The 21,352-nt window shown below is 39.6% G+C and overlaps 1 protein-coding gene across 2 annotated transcripts in view; it reads left to right on the top strand.

Annotated features, from left to right (window-relative positions):
- Positions 1–21,352, top strand: part of Ankrd55 (ankyrin repeat domain 55) — a 100,613-nt gene that overhangs the window by 67,814 nt on the left and 11,447 nt on the right. For both annotated transcript variants that reach the window (XM_021261410.2, XM_004848511.3), the window contains exons 8-10: positions 8,721–8,905; positions 16,026–16,193; positions 20,479–21,113. In XM_021261410.2, the coding sequence (XP_021117069.1) occupies positions 8,721–8,905; positions 16,026–16,193; positions 20,479–21,113 (988 nt within the window). The remainder of the gene's footprint in view (positions 1–8,720; positions 8,906–16,025; positions 16,194–20,478; positions 21,114–21,352) is intronic.

Here is a 21,352-nt window from a genome sequence, read left to right as displayed (position 1 = left end):
CTGAATCTTTGAAGGAGATTAAGACTAAGTGTAGTGGAGTAATTATTATAGTGGAGGAAATTTCAAGGCAGCTTAACATTCAGGCTGTGGCATGGATAATGCTGGCAGCTTTAGCCAGGTTTATAGTGAGAAACAGAAGGAAAAAGTCCATTTGAACAGTTTTCAGTTTTGCAGAAAGGGAGTCCCCACAAGACAACATGTTTACTGAAAAGATTAACATTTTAAAAATAGGCAAACACTTTGTATCAGGACAATAGGAAAGATGGCTTGAGGCCATCTCAGGAATCAGCAAGATCACAATGTTCACTAGCTCAGGTTTGTAAAAGTATAAAGGTAAACTCCTTTGAAAGATTTTTCTTTGATAAAAGAGCCCCAAGGTACCCTACTCAAGAAGGAATGCCTAGGAAATTGGTTCCCCAGGATTCATTTCATAGTGCTTAGCTATCTCAACACTCAGAGGCCTCTGTAGCCATGATCCAAGAAAGTCAAGCTACTTTGGTGCTACATTTCACCACAACTTTCCCTGGGAGCTCAAGTGGATGGCACACCTTGGCATCATCCATGTGGTACCGGTTTTCAAGCAATGCAGAATGCAAGAGTTTTGGGGTCAGCGGAGCTTCCACCTAGACTTCAAAGGAAGGCCCAGGAGACCAGGCAGTGTTCCTGAAAGGGCAGCATGTGAACCTATGAAAGTGAAGCAAAAATTCAATGGAGGCCCCAGGAAGTCAGAGAAGCCAAAAACGTGGAATGTTCACTGAGGAACACCACAGCCAGTAAGCAAATCCACCCCAAGAGAGAGACCATAAAGGCTACAACCAGCAATGCCATAGGAGCAAGTGTACTTGAGCCCTTTGGATCTCACATTTCACCACAACTTCATGCTGGACACAGAGCTACAGGATTTAATGTTCATCCTGCTGGATTTAATGTCCAGTCTTGTTCTTGTCTGATTCTGCATTACTCCTCCCTTTGAGAATGGAAATGTTTACCCTGTGCCATTGTATGCAGGTAGTATTTAAATTTCTTTTGATTTTTATAGGGACTTACAGCTAAGACTTTTTCTTGAGTCTCAGAGGAGACTTTTCAACAATGCTGAAACAGTCAGGATTTTACTGACTCTTAGAAAAGGACTAAATTTATTTTTCATAAAGACATGCACATGAGACTTTTGGGGGCCAGGGCAAAATGTTATGGTTTATATCTAAAATATCCCCCAAAATTCTTATGTGTTTGAAAGATTATTGGACCATTGGGACCCTATAGTCATCAGTGGATTAAACCACAAATGAATCCATAGCTGATATGCTGTTAGGAAATGGGCCTGGTTGGAAGAGGGGGATTACTGAAGGCATGACCTGAAAAGATATATCTCCCTCCTCCTTTCTCTCTGCTTCCTGGTCACCATGATGTGAGCAGCTTTCCTCTACCAGAGCTTTCCACCATGCTATTTCTACCTTAGAGCCAGATGACCAGGAACTATAACCATGATCCCAAATAAACTTCTCCTTAAAGTTGTAGGTGTCAAGCATTGTATCTCAGTAAAAAAAAGTGACTAAGGCAATAACCAAAGCTGTGGATTCAATCCATAGGACCACAAAAAATGTATCTTTCCTATGGTAATCCTTACTTTGTACACATGAAGCTCTGGGTTCAATTCCCAGTACACAAACATTTTTTTGGAAATTATTTTGTTTTTGTTGAATGAAGTAGTTCATAGATGTAGATTATATAAAATTTATTGATAGTGTAATAGTTCAGCTACATCCTTACTGATATTCTGCTTGCTACATCTGTCCATTTCTGATACAAGGATGTTAAAATAGATTTATAGCTTTTCTCCTTGAAGCTCTACCCATTTTTCCTTCCCATATTTTGACAACTTGTTGTCAGGTACATAAGGATTATTATATCTTCTTGAAGAATCAATTACTTTATCTTTATGTAATGTCCCTGTTTATCCATAATAACTTTCCTTGCTTTGAAGTTTGTTCTGTTTCAAATTAATATTACTACTCCACTTTCTTTGAATTAGTGTTTGGATGGTAGATTTTTCTCCATTCATTTACTTTTAATCTATACATGCTTTTGTATATAGTAGGCTTCTTGTAAACAACATATAATGGGGTCTTATGTTTTGATTCACTCAGCCTCTAGATCATTGGTGTTCAAAGTGATTATTGATATATTAATATCTACCATGCTAGCTGGTTTCTATTTGTTGCCTTTGTTCTTTGTTCCTATTTTTGTCTTTCCCTCTTTTTTTCCATTTTTCAAGTTTTTAATTACCTATTTATATGATTTCCTCTTTCCTTTGTTAACGTATTAGTTATATTTCTTCTTTTTTTTTTTTTTTTTTTTTTTTTTGTACCAGTGATCAAAGTTGGGACCTTGTGCTTGCAAGGCAGATGGCGGCATCACTGAGCTAAATCCCTGGGCCTCTTCTTTTTTTTTTTTAACTATGTCAGTGATTTCTCTATAGTATGCAAAATATTCTACAACTAATCCAAGACTATTTCAAATAATACTCTTCTACCTGCCATGCCCTAATCTCACCTCACCATGACTAAGTCTGAGTCTTTAATGAGCCTGTGCCTCTGGGATATGAACTTTACAAGAGGTTCTCAGGGGTTTTTTCCTTTCCCCTTAGGTAGGAGAATATGACTACCTAGAGCAGAGTATTGTACTACATTTGGTTAATTTACCTTAGGGAAGGTAAGTCAGGCTCTGAAACTCCAGCAGATTAGGCTCTGGTTACCTAGTTTTTCTTGAATGTCTTGGTGTATTTCATAATGATTCCTTTTCCTTCCCTCCATTAAAGGGACATTGGAACTTGTTTCTGACATTTTTTTCTAACGTTTATTGTGAAAAACTGGTCAAGTTCATGGAGGCAAGACTCAGACAATTATGAGTCCCCCACTCTATGTGTGGATTCCTCAAAAGTTGTAACTCTCAGACCCATCCATGTGAAGCTTTTAGCAGTTCACCAACTGTATTTCAGTTTACCTGTCCCAGCACAAGTTCCCACAGAGATTTCTGTTCTGAGATGTCACCATTCTTTATATCTTCCTGTCTCTCTAATCTTGGACTCAACAGTTTTTCCTATGACCTCACTTCTCTTGTGGATCTAAGAAGAGTTCTAAGCATAATATTTTCAGCTTAACCAAGCCTTCTGAGAATATAGTACCTTAATACTATACAATTTTTCTAACAATAAAAATTCCAGGCATGATGGCAGATCAGTAAGAAGGGAAAGTATTACTGTCCCTTAAGTTTCACCACCACCCACCTACACACACATACACTTACTAGAAAATGAGTTTGTTTTGGATATTCCTCAGTAACACAGTTCTTTCAGTGTACTCCACAAGTGAGGACAGAAAGAAAAAACTGAACTAAATATAAAATAATTATTTCATGTTTGCTTATTCAGTGTGATTAAGGAAATTAACACACAGAGTTGATCTCTGTCAACTCTTTGAACTGTGTCAAAATACTGTAGATATATATTTAACTCCAAATAACATCAGAATGTGAAAAGATAATTATGAATGCTATACACCAGGGCCACCTCATAAGGTGAAAGAATCTTTGAGCTTGAAAAGACTGCACAGGTCATTTAGTGTAAGATTTGAGCTCCTAGGTGGGAAAATAGGCCATAGGGAGGTCACCTGTTGCCCAGGTGCACCCAGTACTCACACAGAATCTCAGGCCAAAGAACTCCCTGTGCTTGATAAACGAATGACTCAAGATACGTAAATCCAGAGCAAACAAAGAGAAAATCAAGTTTACGAAACCAATCCATTACTCTGGGAGCAGAGACCCTGAACTGCAGTATTAGTCAACTTTTTGTCCTTGTGGCAAAAACATCTGAGATAGAGATAAACACATTGAATGGAGATTTAAAGATTTATTTTGGCTCACTTTCTTAGAGGTTTCAGCTGGCTACATTGCCTTTAGGCCTGTTGGCAGGCAAAAGCACATAGTGGAGCAAAGCTGCTCACTTAATAACAGCCAAGAAGGAAAAAAGGGAGAAGAAGGGATGGGGGCCCCAAATCCCCTTAAGGCAACCCCCCGTCACCCAACTTTCTTCTACTAGGCTATACCTCCTAAAATTCCACCATTTCCCAGTGGTGCCTCAGGATGGTGACCAAGTCTTTGACACATTGGTCCTGGAAGACAATGCAGATCTAAACCTAACATCCGCTGGGGAGGCTGGAGCCTTGAAAGGCTAAGTTAAAATGGCCTTCATATGTCACCTCCCTGTGCTCAGTTGCAGAGAGGAAGGGAATAAGTGAGGATAAGGAAAAACAGGGACCAGCCTAGAACTAATATAATAAGAGAAAGAGGAAAGGCAGTGAAAGGAGAGCAATGAGGAGAAGAAAGAGAAGCCAAAAAGGGTGATTAAAATTCAATTCTTCTGGTTTTGCCCATAGTTTATAAAGGCTTGCTCTATGCATGTATTTATTCATTGTTCAGCAAATATTTACTGTAAGTTATTATTTATAAGGTGCATTTCACCAGAAAGTTCCCAGTCATAATTTTAGCAAGTACACAGTCTCCAAGCATCGATATTTCATCGTCAGACAACTAGAAACAGAAGCCAAGCCCTTTCTTCACACTGACACAGAAAGCAGAGTTTGTCCATATTAAGCATCAGTACCTTCAGCAACATGCCTACCCCCTCCCACCAATTCTCTTCCACTTTCTCTCAGGAAGAGTCAACCCCAGGCTTCTGGGTTCAGCAGCCTCTGGGATCCAGGCCAAGAAAAAAGCCTGGATCCAAAAGACAAGCTTCTCCCTCTTGTTAGCCCCAAACCTTCAGTTCTCAAGTGTTTACACTGCAGACTTGCAAATCCCCATCACAGTCTGACATGCCTGGCTCCAGCTGAACTTGTGTGCCACAGTGATCTTCTCAAATCATAAACTACCCAGTCCTTTAAAAAGGATGTGTGGCTAAAATACTGGTCTCTATTTTCTATAGTCACCATCACAGGACGAGCAATGCAAACATATCCTGTCATTCAAGACAAGAAAGAAGATTGGGGTTCTCTCCAAAAGGAAGCCACCATAGAATTAATTCCCCAGACATATGTTAATAAATAACCAATTAGTTCAAAGCTTCCCACTAGGCCCTTCAAAGGTCATCTGGAATAAAGAGGGTCCACAACAACAATATTAGAATCATCCTGTTGTTTTAAAATTCACTCTGCCTATAACTAAATCTTATGTAGTAAGTCAGCTTTCTCCTGGGCAAGTCTTATTCTGAGTCAGGCTTTCCCAACACTCCTCCCCCATGAAGGATAAAGAGAAAACAACTAGGACACAGAACAATTTCAAACTCCAACAGTTTCAAGAGCACATGAAGACACTGCCTGTGAATAAAAACAAAGCCAATAAATACTACAAAAACAAATACATCCACATTCCTGATCTGGCTGCTTACTACAGAATTCTCGATCTCAGTAAGAACATGATGTGTATAATACCGTTATTTCCCCTATTTAATAACATTCCCACCAAATGTAAATGCACTCTCTGTTTTTCCTAAGGGCCCATCTGGGCAGCATTCTCATTTCTTCTTTCTTGGTGCATCCTGCTCTCTGTGGCTCTGCCTGGCCTCCTACCTCTGAGACTTCCTTTGGCTGACACCCAATCCAGATTGGTAAGAAGAGGATACTGTCACCAGGAGACCATCGTCCAGGGACCCAGATTACAACTCAGTGCTCTCTAGGGCTCCCTTAAATTCTCATGAGTGTGCACCATGGCAACCTTCCTAGGAGAAGCTTTTAAAGTATCTTCTGTTTAACTGTAAAGAAGGCCTCAGCTGAAGAGGCACACATCACTGCTACTGATGTTGCAGATCTTAGCAGCCATTTTCTCTTTGGCTCCCAAGTATGAACAGGCAGGATTGAATAACCAGACCAGATCATTCCTTCAGTCAGCAACAGAAGGGTGAGGTGGTGAAACACAAGGACTCTGCAGAGTCCGGCCTGGCTTGTCTACTTCTTAGCTGTGACCTTGGGCAAATTACTTAATTCTTCTGTGTCTTCATTCTCTAATTTCTACCGCATGGGGATAATAATAGCACCTACATCATGAGGTTGTCCGGATTAAGAAAGTTAGTGTGAGGAATGGCTTAGAAAACTGCCAAGCACAGAATGTTCACTCAGTAAATACAGCTAGTGCCATTATTCCTAGGAGGATCTTATAAAGAAAGGGAAACTATAAGTGATAATATTAAAAGTAAAATCCAAGTGTAGAGGCAAAGGACTCATCTGGAAAATCAGAACAAAAGGCATTTGGAGTGAAAAGAGTAAAAGGGAGTAGGGGTGGAGTCTGCCTTCACTTATGCAGAGCCAGCAGCCTGCAGTATTCCAGCTCCCAAGACACCTGGCCCCTGGGACTGGCTGTCAGCGTCCCAAAGAGGCAGGCACAGGGGTCCTGGGCCAGAGTCCTTTTTTCAATTTACCACTTCTAAACAGCTTCTCCCAAGGCTCAGACAAGGAGGAAGAAAAGAAGGAGGAGGAAAGGAGAAAGAAGAGGGGGAGGAGTGTGATTTTGTTTTTTCCATCTGTGCTGAATGCTCCTTCTTCCCCAAAGAAGGGAAACTGTGACAGGGCAGTTTGCCCTTTGAATCACCCTGGCTGAATTCCTTTACTCTTCCAGGAAATTGTAAACAAAATTAATTAACTGAGTTGGCACTCTTTTCTGTTTTCCTTGTCCAATGGCTAGTGCTTTTAAAGAAAAATATCTCTTGACTGTTTAAAATATGTTTCAGGTTCCTTCAAAATACATTTGATAACATAGAGTGAAAGAATCTGAGACAAGTTGCTAACATGAGCATGAAAGTCCCAGTGTGCTCAGAGTAACAGACTTCTGAGGACAGGCGTGCTGTAGAATATAAATAGTTCATCGAAGGTACTTTTGAATCCCTGTTAGACAAAGAAGGATGGAGAAGGAAGAAGATATAAGAAGGAAGGTTAAAGGAAGAGAAGGAAAATGTCTTTGGGCAGGGACCACTTTATGGGCATGTGACAAGTATAGCCATAGAAAGCCAGGTGCTCATAAGAAAACCGTGTGGTTGGGGTACAGGGCTCTGTGATCGCCATCTGGAAATTCTCAGTTTGTTTTGTAAGTAAAGTCTGATAGGACAATGGAGACTCTAATCACACAGTTCTGCCTCCCAACTTCCCAGGACAGATTTTCAGCCCTCAGCTCCTTGGCTCTTATCCAGCAACCCTGCTGCCCTCTGTCCCTGGCAAGGCCTGGGCACAGACAGACTCTGAGAGGGTGACCCTTGCACATGTGCCCAGTTGCAAAGAGGGTCTGCATTCATGGTAAGAATCCGCAGGATGCCACACACTAACTAGCAAATAAAAATCACCATGACAGGTAGAGAGAGACACAATAGTGCGTCATTATGCCACCAGTTTTTTTTAACCATAATCGTTTTCTTGTTGCTTTTTTTAAAATGTCTTTTTCTTTTTGCTGTACTATGAATGGAACCCATGCCCTTCACACTTCCTAAATTGCCCAGGCTGGGCTTGAACTTCAGGTCCTCCTGCCTCATCATCCCAGAGTGCTGGGATTATAGGCATGTGCCACCATGCCCAGCTAACCATAATCTTGTGAGGCGTTGTTAACATTAAAGTTGCAGCCAGACACAACGGTGCACATCTGTAGTCCCAGTTACTTGGGAAGCACAGACAAGAAGATTAGTTGATCCCAGGGTTCAAACTGAGCCTGGGCAACATGGAGAAATCCTGTCTCAAAAAGTGAAGAACTAAAAGTAACCATGCCGGTTTTCAGCCATCACAGAGAAACAGTATGAACAGACCTAATGAGCAAGTTTCTGCCCCAGTGTCCTGTCCATCAGGCTATGTCTGATGTTAGTCAATCTTGTCTATATTTAAGTACTTCCTTAGTTCACTAATTATAGAAGACAATTCATCTCTTATGGGAGATAAATCCCTAGAGAAAACTGAGATAAGTGGAAATTTGTTTGCAATATTAAATGAAACTTATGAGAGGACATTTATTTGAACTAGGTCTCCACCCTAGGCCCCGACAGATAGACTATATATCAAAACAGAGTTACCCATGCTTAAGTTCCAGTGCCTCCAACCAAAAGTAAGTTGTTACCTGACCTTCAGAGAAATCAGGAGAGAGAGAGAATAGCTCAATTCCCCCAAATGTCTTATGTCTAATGGGCACGACAATGAAAGTCTTCCTTTAATTCTTACATCCTTTCATCCTTATAAAAAGTAACTTGAAGTAATCGGATGTCAACCAATCAGTTATTTTTCTGTTGTTCTGTCTCTCTGTCCCTACCTTAAAAGAAAAGTATCTTTGAAATGATCAATCTAATTTTTGTTGTTTCTATTTTTTTCAGTCATTGTCTACCTATAAAACCAAACTCTTTCAGTCAGCCCATTGGAACACTTATTCTATTTTATAGAATGAAGAGTTGCTTGATTTTAGTATAAAAAATAAAGCCAATCAATATCTTACCTAAATTGTTTAATTTTGTCCTTTTGGTCCTTTCAGAGATCATTTGTATAGAATATATATTCTCTCTCTCTCTCTCTCTCTCTCTCTCTCTCTCTCTCTTTCTCTCTCCTGCCCTCCCTTCCCCTCTCATATTTTCTACTTCATATTTTTATCTTGACAGGAAAGAGCACTGCATTGGTCATCATGGGCTTTCTTTGACTTTTTTTCAGAGTGGAAATAGAATTTTGTGTTCCATCATTCTGAGCCACCATCAGGGGCCATCTGTAATCAACTATGACGATGACAGTGGGAAGACATGTGTACACATTGCAGCGGCTGGAGGTTTCAGCGACATTATTAATGAACTGGCAAAAGTCCCTGAGTGTAACCTGCAGGCTCTGGATGTGGATGACAGGTATCCATGCCAACTCAGAAAATGCTGGAAACTACCAAACATCTTCCTCAAATATTAATTGTAAAATAAAGACGCTTAAGGAGTCATCCTATATGACTATATCCTTCTTGCCCGTAATACACATGTGTTTGTGGCAATAAAAATTGCTCTATTTTAGTAAGAGGAGGGAAAATCATTGTTATGGAGAGAAATGCTGTGACTACCATATTGTCAGATTTTCCACTTTTTTGTTAAATGTTTTCAGTGTTCTCTGAAGACTTTCTGTAGATCAGCTTCCTGCTATATGATCTTTCTGATCTTAATGGTAGGTTTTATTTTCTTCTTCATTCCTGGATTATGTCATGAGTCAACAAGTTCTTGTTATTCAGAGGAGACCAAAAGAGAGATTTTACATTCTAAACAAAAATGGGCTCATAAAATTGCATGGGACTTTATCAGGCGTCTTTCAGTAATTCAAAATATATTGTCTGGAAAAGGAAAATGGGTCTGGAAAGGTGAGACTTATCTCAGTGCTAGTTAGCAACTCAATGGTGGTTTATGCCCTTGCCTTCCAAATTTAAACTTTTCAACTAAAATGTCCTGCTTGCTTAACTTTTATTTTTGTTAGGCATTGAGTCAAGGGAAATATAACAAAAATATAACAAAAGCTATTGAAAATAAGTATAAGGCTTACTACACATTATGTTTGGTTTTGTACCCTCTTCTAAAGTACAAAATTAGCCGCTTGCTTATCATGATTTTAGATGTCCCAAGAAAATTTTTTCCCCAACATCTCAAATTATTTTAACACAAGGAAAAAAAATTAGGGTACCACATGGGTGTGGGAAGCTACAGGTGCTCAGCATGGTGATTTAAATTACAACTAAGGTATAAATCATTGAAATTAGACTTTTTCCTAAGAGCAGGTCTGGTCAAGCAGGTCAGAAAGAAGTATGTTGGTACAAGGAGAAAAACAGAATGACTCATAAAGAAAAGAAAGAAACACATTTCAGAAAGAAGGCCAAAGGGGAAGTTTGCCTACTTCAAAATATCCCTAGAACCAGCTCTGAATAGAACAGTTTTCATTTTACACTAATACAACTATAGTAAGAACAATCCAGTTCCCTAGCTCTCAGGAAAGAAAGAAAAAGAAGGGGAGGAAAGAGTACAAAAGATCAGGTCCTATGAGAGTTGAAAGGGAAGTAGAATCTCAAGGAAAGCCCAGTTCCCGGGTGGATGTAGCAGCACAAGCCTCTAACCCTAGCTACTTGGGAGGCTGAAGCATGCGGATCTGAAAATTTGAGGACAGCCTGAGATCCTGTCTCAAAGTAGAAAATGAAGAGGGTTAAGAATGTAACTCAGTGGTAGAGCTCTTGCCTGGCATCTTAAGTGAGGCCCTGAGTTCAATCCCTAGTACAAGGTGGGGGGAGGGGGTCTTGTTCCTGCTTGAAAGCTCAACTCAAATGCCACATTTACTGATCAATCATTTTGACACCTCCATTTTGTTTTATGCTGAACACACAACCATGTCTTCACATTGAATGCGTAAGCTTAGGTTAGTCATTTAATTTTTTCAAAATTTTCATAGGTTTAAGTGCTTTAAGCATTTACAACCTTTGTGACTTCCCTTTCCCAGTGAAAGATTTTCCTACAGAAAGTTTTTATGGAAAGGGAAGAAAAATGGTAGATTTTAAAAGATATAGGAAAAAAATGGAGAACTTGTCCTTCTACACATAAAAGCACATCATAAATCTATATGATATTAAAAACATTGCAGTACTTACCTAAGATTAATGGCAGAGAATGCATGACCTAGAAACAGCCCTTATATTTTAAATGAGCCAATGTCATCAGTCTACGAGGTCACAATTCACTTTCCTAAGCAACTCATTTATCTTCAGGGAGGATAGTCTTTTATTATCAAGTTCTCCTCCCTTTGTATTTCTGGGAATGCTCTGGTGAGTGTTTACATGTTTCATAAATGAGTTCTTGGCTACTGACCTCACCCAGTGCCGCCTCCTTACACCCACTGTCTCTTGACATCCAGATGTCACATCAGCCTGCTGCTTGTCACTGCTCAGTTTCTTCCTAATCATGGGCCCTGAACTTCAGCTCCCTGGTGTGATGGCTGAGACCAGTCTCATGTTTGCAGGACCATTCTGAAGCTTAGCAGTAAGAAAGGAACTATAGAAACTTGAAATCGGGCACTACAAATTTGCCAGTAATGCCCTTGGTGTGTTAACCAGAGGACATCTATATGTTCCTGTCATTCCTCAGCAAAACAGCTTAAGTCCTCTCATTCCACCGTACTTCTGGGCCTCTTCCATGGTGAAGGTAAGGGGAATTAAAACAGTCACTCTTAGCAAGTCCTGTAAGGGGGAGATTTCACACAGCTTGGAAGTAAATTGCTGCATGTTGGGAAGTCTGACTAGATCAATGTTCAACCCTCTGCTACTGACTTTATTGGTAATATATTCTCTAAATAAGAGGACGTAGTCTGTGGATGCCTCATATGGTAGAATAAATAAGATTGTCTGGAAACCTTTCTCACATAAAATGAAACAAATCATGCCTGCCACATTCAAACAGGGGGTGTGATTGATTACTGAACTGACAATAATATATGGCTCTATTAGGTGTTACAGAATTGCTACCTATAGCATAACATAGCGGGGAGAAGGATATTTAATTGACAGAGGATATAACCTATGGGTGCGGACTAGGGGGTGGACTGTAGACATTCATGCTGCCCAAATACCCAGTCCAAGCCCCTTCACAAATGGCTCACCCAGGACTTCTCTGCTCAGGCCCCCAGCTGCCTCCACACCACAGGGTTGCTTGGGTCTCTCAGGAGCTCCCTACTGCCCAGGGTTCAGGCCTCAGCACCAGGCTCAGGAGAGGACCTCCATGCCCTCCTTTACAGAAGAGGGCAACCATTCTTTTTGTGGAAAACCCCATTCACCCACGCTCCAGGAAAAAAGAATTGCAGAGGGCCAGGGATTTAGCTCAGTGTTTCTGCCACCTGCCCCGCAAGTGCAAGGACCCAAGTTCAATCCAAGGTACCAAAAAAAAAAGAATTGCAGAGCCCAGTAGTGTGACACCAACACATCATCCAAAATACAGTCTATTCAGTCTTAACTAAAACCATGTGTAGAATCAAGTGTGCAGTCCCTTTTCACGGTATTTTCCAGGGTGGCCTGAGGTCCATCTTTGACCATCTTCTGGCTCTCTGCTGATCTCCTTGTGGCAACTTCCAAACAATTAAAAGTGCACAGCTCCCAAAATCAATAACATGTAGACACAGAGCTGCATAAATCTGCACTTAAGAAAGAAAGAGTTCTTTACACTAAATATAATCTGCAGAGGTACAATTCTGTCTGCAGCAGGGTAACTTTCTATGTGCTTCAGCTAAGTCACAGCTTCTAAATTTCTGCTGTACATTAGAAACACTTCAAAACCCACTGGGACCTGCTGCCAAAATGGATAGTCCAAATTTTCATTTCTACTTACAGAATTTTTTGGACAAGTCTAATATCATTCCAAATCATTTTATCATTTGTGTAATAAAGAAAACTGTAACACAAAAACATCCCTCTATTAACTGTCTTATTGAGCCCCTAAAGGCATGAGGTACTGTCTTAGGTGCTGGAGAGAAGGCAGTGAGCAAAATGCTTCCTTTTCCTTCCCATGTAGAGTATAAGAAAAGGGTGGAATATTTATTATACCAAGTATTAATGTTATGTTACAATCTACACTTTAAAGTTATAATGATTTTTATTATCTATAATTTAATCTAATTTCTGGTTTGGGTTCATCTCAGTAGAACAGCGAGAAACATTATTAGCCTCCATCTTTTCCAGCCCCGCCCCACCTTTCCTTATTGTGCCATGCTTCTGGAATTGTTTTTAAGAAGCACCAAGGTGGGTACCATACAGAAGATGGCTCCCTCATCTTCTGTCCTTGTCCCTTCAGGTCTGATGATGTCCAACTGTTTCCATGTTGTAGTTGAGACACAGTGACCTTGGGCTCCTGAGGTCAAACAGTCCACACAGCTTCCCCTTCTGCCAAGGAAGAAAAATTCTGGACCACTGCTCTTGAATCCAGCCATCTTCTATGCTCTTGTGGCCCTCTTAGAATATCCACATTGACAGCTGCAGGTTGTGAGGGCTAGGGACAAAATCTCCCTTTGTAGGCTCAGGTAAATGTTTTGCCTTTGCCGCAGATCTGCTCTCAGTTTTTGTTTGTTTGTTTGTGGTTGTTGTTGGGTTTTTTGTTTTGGGGTGGGGTTTTTTGGTACCAGGGATCGAACTCAGGACCTTGTACTTGTGAGGCAAGTCCAGCACCACTGAGCTAAAGCCCCAGTTCTCAGTTTGGGATTTGGCTTTTACAAATAGAAAGATTTTTATCTTATCTACCCCACCACATCCTCCTCCCTGATATTTAGTGCAAAATCAACCATTCCTTTAAATAAGGAAAAAAGGGTAGAAAAATATGTATATAGGTCAGGCTATAAAAATATGATACTGTCCCATCAACAAGTGACATTAAGAAAATTGCCCATGTATTGGGAAGACAGATTGGCTCCATGCCTCAGTGTACTACCAAAATCCACACATAGACATAATCATGGTTTTTCTTTAAATTTTTAATCTGTACAAAGCTGGAAGAAAATATTAGTTTTCTTTTCATTTACGTATAGTAAATTTTACTTTTTTGCTGTACAACTCTTTGAGTATTTTAGTATATGTGTTGCTGAAGCAATCACAAGTCTGAGTTCAATGCCAGGCATGGTGGCACATGCCTGTAATCCCAGCACTTGGGAGGCTGATGCAGGAGGATTGCCATGAGTTCGAGGCCAGACTGGGCTACATAGTGTGCTCAAGACCAGCCTGAATTATAGAGCAAGAACTTGTCTCAAAAAAACAAAACAAAACAAAAAAAAGTCTATGAGTTTTAATGCAATCACCACAAAACTCAGAACAATTCCAGTATCAGCTCATGTTGCCCTTCTACAGTCAAGCTGCTCCCATCCTAAGCCCTGGTAACTACTGTTTGCCTCTCTATATATAGTTTTGCCTTTTGCAGAATATTATATACACAAAAATACAGGTTGAATATCCCTTAGCAAAAATGTTTGTAATCCAAAGGGTTTCTGATTTATGAAACTTTTGAACTTTGGAATATTTCCATATAGGTACTAAGATGTGTTGGGGTAGGACTCAAGAATAAACATGAAATTTGTTTATATAAACATGACATTTATACACATGACCTAAAAGTAGTTTTATACGGTACTTTTAGTGTGTTGGAATTTTGACTACAACTTATCACAAAGAGATCAGATTCAGAATTTTCTACTGATGGTTCTATGTTGGTACTCAGAAAGTTTCAGATTTTGGAGCATTTCCAATTTCACATTTTCAGATTAGAGACACTTGGCCCATATACACTGTATAACCTTTTAGGACCGACTTATGTCACCTAGCAGAATACATTTGAGAGCTATCTATATATCAGTAGCCTGTTCTTTTTCATCTCTGAGTAGTATCCCACTGTATGGATGAACCATAATTTATTCATTTTCCCACTGAAGGGCATTGGATTGTTTCCAGTTTGGGGCAGTTATGATGATGCTATATAAACATTTAAGAACAGGTTTTTGTGAGAATGTAAGTTTTTGTTTCTTTAGCTATATATCTAGAAGTGGGATTTCTGGGTCATATAGACAATGTATGTTTAATTTTAGAAGGGATCACCAAACTATTTTCCAGAGAAGCCATTACCATTTGACATTCCCACCAGGAATGTCCAAAAGATCCAGTTGCTACTATTTTCACCAGTACCTGGTATTGTGTACCTTTCCTTTGTTTTGACTTTATTTTTAATAGTTGTGTAGTGGTATGTCCTTATGATTTTAATTAGTATTTCCCTAAGAACAAATGATACTGAGCAGCTCTTTACATGCTTATTTACCATACATATATCTTCTTTAAAAATGAGTCTATTCTAATCTTTTCCTAAGTTTTAAAATGGGTTTGCTTTCCTATTTTACAGATCTGAAAGATTAAAATTACAAGCACTTTGTTGGATATATGATTTGTAAACATTTTCTCCTACCTTCTGGGTTTCTTTTTATTTTCTTAAGAAAATATTGGCTTTGTAATTTAATAAATGTTTAAATGCTGTTGAATATTTATTCACCTTCTCACTAATAAAGAACTTTCTAAGTATACATTATGAAAGGTAAAAATATGGAAAGGTAAAGGGGATTTTTTTTTAAAATTGTGGATAAATCACTCAAAAATTACAGGTCAGGTAACATATTAGAGAAAATGTTTACATAAGAATAACCTATAAAAGATTTATATATTTCAATATATTAAAAAGCCCATACAAATTAGTGAGAAAAACCATGACACTAATAGAAAATTGGACAAAGGGCATTAAGAGTCATTTCTCTTTTCTTTCTTTTTTTTGTAGTGCTGGAGATTGAATGACCCAGAGCCTTCATAATGAGCTACATATCCGGCCCTTTTTTATCTTTTATTGTGAGACAGAATTTCACTAAGTTCTTATGTTGCCCTGGCTAAGTTCGAATTTGAGATCCTCCTGCCTCAGCCTCCCAGAGTGCTCCATGCACCATCACACCCAGCTAAGAGTCATTTCAGTGAAAAATGTCAAATGACTAATACACATATTTCAAAAGTAAAGAAATGCAAAAGAAAACAATAGCAAAATATCATTTTACCTACTAAGTTGGCAAAGGTTTTTAAAGATGTTAATAATTCTTGATATTAGGGAAGAAGTAAAGACTCAGCTGTAAGAAGTTGAGTTAATCTTTCTGGAAGCCAGTTTGGCATTATGTGTGAAGAATCTTAACACTGTTTATACTTTTGACCCACTCCTTCCTCTTCCAGGAAATTCTCAGAAAGGCCAATGAAAGTGGAAAGCCAGAGAATACTTAGAGCTGGAAGAGAGGCTCCTCTATGTACTCATCTTCATCCTTATGCTCTGTTTCATACATTCTTTTTCTATACTCTAAACAGCAACAAGATTTTCCTACTTCACCCTGACTTTGTGTGGGAGTTGCCAGCTAAGCAACCTGTACTGTTTATGTGCTCTCCCTGTGTGGTTCCTGCAGGACACCCCTGCACTGGGCTGCAGCTGCAGGGAAGGCAGAATGTGTCCAGTCACTGCTGGCGCTGGGCATGGACAGCAACCTGAGGGACATCAACGAGAGCACGCCTCTGGCCTATGCGCTGTACTGCGGCCACACAGCCTGTGTCCAGCTCCTTTCCCAAGAAAGCAGGTGAGGACATCAAGAGACACTCATGTGTTTCTTCCTCTTAAAGATGTATAAAACTGGACAACTTTTCTCAATCACCAATATGTGAAACCAGCAAAAACTTAATATAATTATATAAGTAAATAATCATCCAATTAATTATATGTGCTTCCTATCATCTAACGTAGAGTGAAATGTTCTCAGCTGTGTGGAACAAAGTAACAGTAAAAGCCTGGATCCATCAGCCTCACACTCACTAGACTTGAATCTCTGCTTTCCTCCTTCTTCCTTTCCATGGTCTCTTCATCCTCCTTTTGCCTAAATCAGCAGTCCTGAAATTTTCATTAGCAGGGCCCTTTTATACTCTCAAAAAGTATGAAGAACCCCAAAGTTATCTAGGGATTACCTCATCAATTCTTATGGCATTAAAAATTACAACTGAAAAATGTTTCATAGAATATTTATTTAGTGATTCATTTAAAGTATAATAAATCCATGACATTTCCATGTTAACATAAATTCCATATTTTAACTAAAAACAGATATTTTATTTACTATCTCTACTTTCTGAAACAAGAAAATTTTAATAAGAGCTGCATTGTTTGGCATTTTTGGCAAATCTCTTTTCTTTTTTTTTCTTTTTTTTGGTACCGGGGATCAAACTCAGGACCTTGAACTTTCGAGGCAGGAGATGGAACCTCTGAGCTAAATCCCCTGCCCTGGCAAATCACTCACTATCTCACTAGAAGCTTGGCAGAAGGCGGTAGTGTTCCCACATAGCTTCTGCATTCAATCTGATGTAATACAGTGTTTTGGTTGAGTATATGATGATAGTCTGGCCTCACCTAGACAGGTAGTTGGAGTATTTCAGGTGATTTTTTTCCTATACTGTCCCACAACCTAACAATTAATAGTTTCTAAAATGATTAAGTGCAATGTGATCTCTGTCACCATATCAATTTGTTTTACTTTGTTTATTATTATATCATACACTTTAAATAGGTCTTATGCCCACACGTGATTTTATTCTTTGCATTGGTCAATTGGTTCACTTAGTTATATCTTTAAAATGACACAGTTCATTATATAGTATCAAAAAGTCATTATTTGTTAACACCAGCAATGATCTCACCAGAAAAGCCTTTATGTGTTGGGATGTTATCAAGCTTACAGTATGGGGCTGGGAATGTAGCTCAGTGGTTCTAGCGCCTGCCTCAAAAGCGGAAGGACCTGAGTTTGATCCCTGGTACCAGAAAAAAAAAAAAACAAGCTTACAGTATGAATATAAGTTTTCCTAAATTCCAATTTTTGCTTGAAAGCTCAACTTTTGTCATTGGCAGCAATAACTGTCAAGTCATTTGCATTGAAATGGCAGGCCCACTTTGTTTGGTTTTAAAATAAATCATTTAAGGTATACAACATGATGTTTTAATATACATATTCATAGTAAAATAATACTACCCAAATTATTTAACATATCCTTCACTTCACAGTTATTTTTGTGTGTGTGTATACTGAGAATACCTAAATCTATTTCTTAGCACATTTGCACCATAGAACACAACAGGAGGTAATTTGGATCTTGAATGTTCTCTCAAAGGCCCACATGTTAAAGGTTTGGTCCAGGGCCCTGATGCTATGAGGCAGTGGCAGAACTTTTAGGAGATGGGCCTGACAGAAGGAAGTTAGGTCACTGAGGATTTCCCACACAAAGGATATTGGAACTCCATCCCCTCCTCTTCCTCTTTGCTTCCCTGCTGTCCTGAGGTGAAGTTTCCTCTGCCAGGCCCTCTTGCCAACATGAGGCTCTATACTGCCAAAGTGACAGGGCCAAAAGCAACCACAGACTGCAACCATGAGCCAAAATATATCTTCTCTCTTTAAAAATTGTTTATCCCGAGTATTTTTTCACTGTGAAAGAAAGCTGACTAACACAAATATTATTAGCCGTAATCCTCATGCTATACTTTCAATCTCTAGACTTATTAATTCTATAGTGTTGGAGTTTTGTACCCTTTGACCTGTATCTTCCACACACACCCCTCTCTACCCTCACCTCTGATAACCACAGTTGTACTCTATGTTTAACAAAATGTCTGCAAATACAGCGGGGATTTAGCTCAGTGATGCTGCTGCCTGCCTCACAAGCTCAAGGTCCTGAGTTTGATCCCCAGTACCAAAAAATAAAAAATAAAAAAAGTACAAAATGTTTGCAAATATCCAACTCCACATCACAGGAGTTTTCATGGTGTTCCATGAAAAAAAATACATTAGTCAGCTGACAATCCAACAATGGCCCAAGTGCCTTGCCTCAAGACAACTGTCAAACCTCCAAATACAGTACAGTTGCTCATGAGTGTTTCTTATTTCATTAAAAAATGTATACTCCAAGGGTAAACGTTTACCAAATTAATTGCTTTTACTACCTCAACAGGAAAATACTGAGTTAAATGCCTTTTAAAAAATCTGCACATGATTGATACACTGTGAGGCTAATTTGTGCTAAGGCTCCTACAACTTTACTCATATTTCTATTACATCATCAGTGCAAAAGAACCCAGTAGAAAAGACAACTGCCATGTTGGTATTATGAATATAGTAATTAACCTATATTGTGACTATAGTATTAACCTCATGAAACTCCTGGAAGAACCTTGGTGATGCCTCCCTGAGCATTCAGTGAGCCACAATTTGAGACCCATTGGCCTAAATCATAGCCTGTAACAGGAGGAGGAGATGAGTGTAGAAGATTATGTAAAGGTGCAAATTTCCAATGATGAATGTCATTATATTCTACACCTTAAATGTACCAATATAATTAATTTTAAAAATTCACCAAACTGGAATTTAATAACAATAAGCATAGGGACATACTTTCATGGGAAACTTGAAAGAATGTCAGAGATCCCCTGTAGTTCTTTCTGGTAGTACTAAGGGTCCAGAAGCTGTCTAAAGTATTTCAGAAAGCTTATTGAAAGGTGAAAGAATAAACATAAAAATATATCATGGAAACAAAGATTCAATTATGCACTGAGTGACCTGTCCAGAAGACATTCATTATATGCATCCAAAATAAGTGGATGCTTTTCAACAGATTACAGTGTCTATCTCCCATGAGTAATGCTGCAGTCTGACTTTTAACAGTATGCATATGGGTCAGCTTGCATCATTAATTCATTCTGCAGAAAGTATTGACTCAATTGTGGTCTCAAAAGAAAATAACACAAAATTGTCCAAGGAAGAAAAACAGAATAGTACCAGAACCAGTGGTGCACACCTGTAATCCCACCACTCCGAAGGCTGAGGCAGGAGGATCACTGCAAGTTTGAGGCCAGCCTGTGCTACGTAGTGATTCAAGGTCACCCTGAATTGCATAGCGAAACCCTGTGTCAAAAAAGAAAAAAGAATAGTCCTTCAGAAAAGTGCTTGCCATAAGTAAAGCCAGCCAGACAGCTGAGTGTTTTTCTTTAGAATTTGCTTGTGCTTTGGACATTGCTCATTTTTCTTCTGCTGCCACACCCAAACTCTGGCATGCACATTTCTTTAGCTGGAACTCACAGTAAGGCTTCTCTCCCGGTTTGGTTTTGTATGCTTCTTTTTAAAAGTATTTTTCAACAGAAGATTTAGTAAAAAGGGAAAGGGAAAACAACACATGAACAGCATAAAATGAGCAAGGTTTCTGGAATGGATAAGGTCTGTACTCTGTCCCTCTGTCCAAATTCCCTGGAATCTCCTTCAGAGAAAGCTTAAACCTACTTTCTCCCTATGTCGGCAGCTTCTACACTCTTTCTACTATATGCAACCTGAACTTAAGCTTTTGGCCTTCTTCTCTTTATTATTATTAGAGCTCATATTCCTTTTGACTGTCATTAAGAACAGAGCACAATGGGCTGAGGATGTGGCTCCGTGGTAGAGCTCTTGCCTTGTATGCACAAGTCCCTGGGTTCAATCCTCAATACCACAAAAAAAAAAAGAAGAGAGAGCACAATAACACATTAAACTAAAGTCAGTTTATCTCTTAGTTAAAGTAGATTATGTGGGGGTAGACATTAAAGGATATTCCCTGAAGGACTGAGAAGGATCTGATAAGAAATTACTGCGTGACCAGGGGACCGATCTCTTCTGTGAGAGGACCGTGAAGGATGTGAGTTTGCACATCAGCTTTAACTTGACAGGACTTTGGGGTTATCTATGGATAACTCCAGACAACACAATCAAGCAGATGGAATGGGTGTTCAGTATCTTGGTTAGTAGTATTTTCTCTGCTTTCTGTCCTCACACACCATCCTTGTTCTTTATATTTCTATAGATCAGAGCCTGCTCGACCCCTGCCTCCCCAAAACAGTCGACCCCAGAAGAAGGAGGGACGGTTCAACATGCTTGACCAAATCTTCTGCAAAAACAAGTTAGAAGAGCAGAAAGCCCATCAGAAGGATCACAGCAAGGACCGACCCAGTGGGGAGGACACCTCAGAAGTCGATGATATCACCACCACCTTTGACTGCATCATGAATACCAACTGCCGAGAACAGCCTGGTGACCAGGTGGCTATGGTTGACCTTAAGAAGAGGACCTCAGAGAATTCAAAGTACCTCTTGCCAGAAAAAAAACTTCTGGCCCGTAAAGGGCTTCCACCCATCAGAACGCAGAGTCTCCCACCCATTACCCTGGGCAATAATTTCCTAACAGCTTCCCATGGGGCCATTTCCCAAGCTGCCCTGAGCCCTGACACTCAGCACACTGCCCAGCGATCTCAGAAAAGTCGAAGTGAGCAAGATTTATTAAGTAACAAGACTGGCTCCCAGATGTTGTTAGATAAGCCCTGGAAGGGTGATTCTAATCAGGTATTCTCCTACAAAGTTTGGACCGTGTCTACTTCTGAGAAGCTGCTAGACAGGCTGCTTGCTCCACCACATCTTCCTCATCTACACAATCCTCCATCCGGTAATGTCCTTGCTTTCCTCTTCTTCATTCCTGACAGTGTCTGTACTGGAGGTATTTCATGAACTTCCAGACTGGGGACTGGAAGGCCAGTCACCTAGAGGCCAAGGCATGAATAAGACTAGGGGCACTTTTTTGTGTTGTATTTCCTGGACTGTCACTGAGTTGGAGTTTTCCAGGCTATGGAAATGTTCTGTCTTTCCACTCTGAGAGCAATCAGGTTAAAGTGTGTGATGTGCTTT

The sequence above is a fragment of the Heterocephalus glaber genome, unplaced genomic scaffold (genome assembly GCF_053883595.1).
Source record: "Heterocephalus glaber isolate CG9 unplaced genomic scaffold, H.glaber_assembly_v1.0 deba00001538, whole genome shotgun sequence".
Taxonomy (NCBI): Eukaryota; Metazoa; Chordata; class Mammalia; order Rodentia; family Bathyergidae; genus Heterocephalus; species Heterocephalus glaber.
This window is presented reverse-complemented; position numbering and strand designations above follow the sequence as displayed.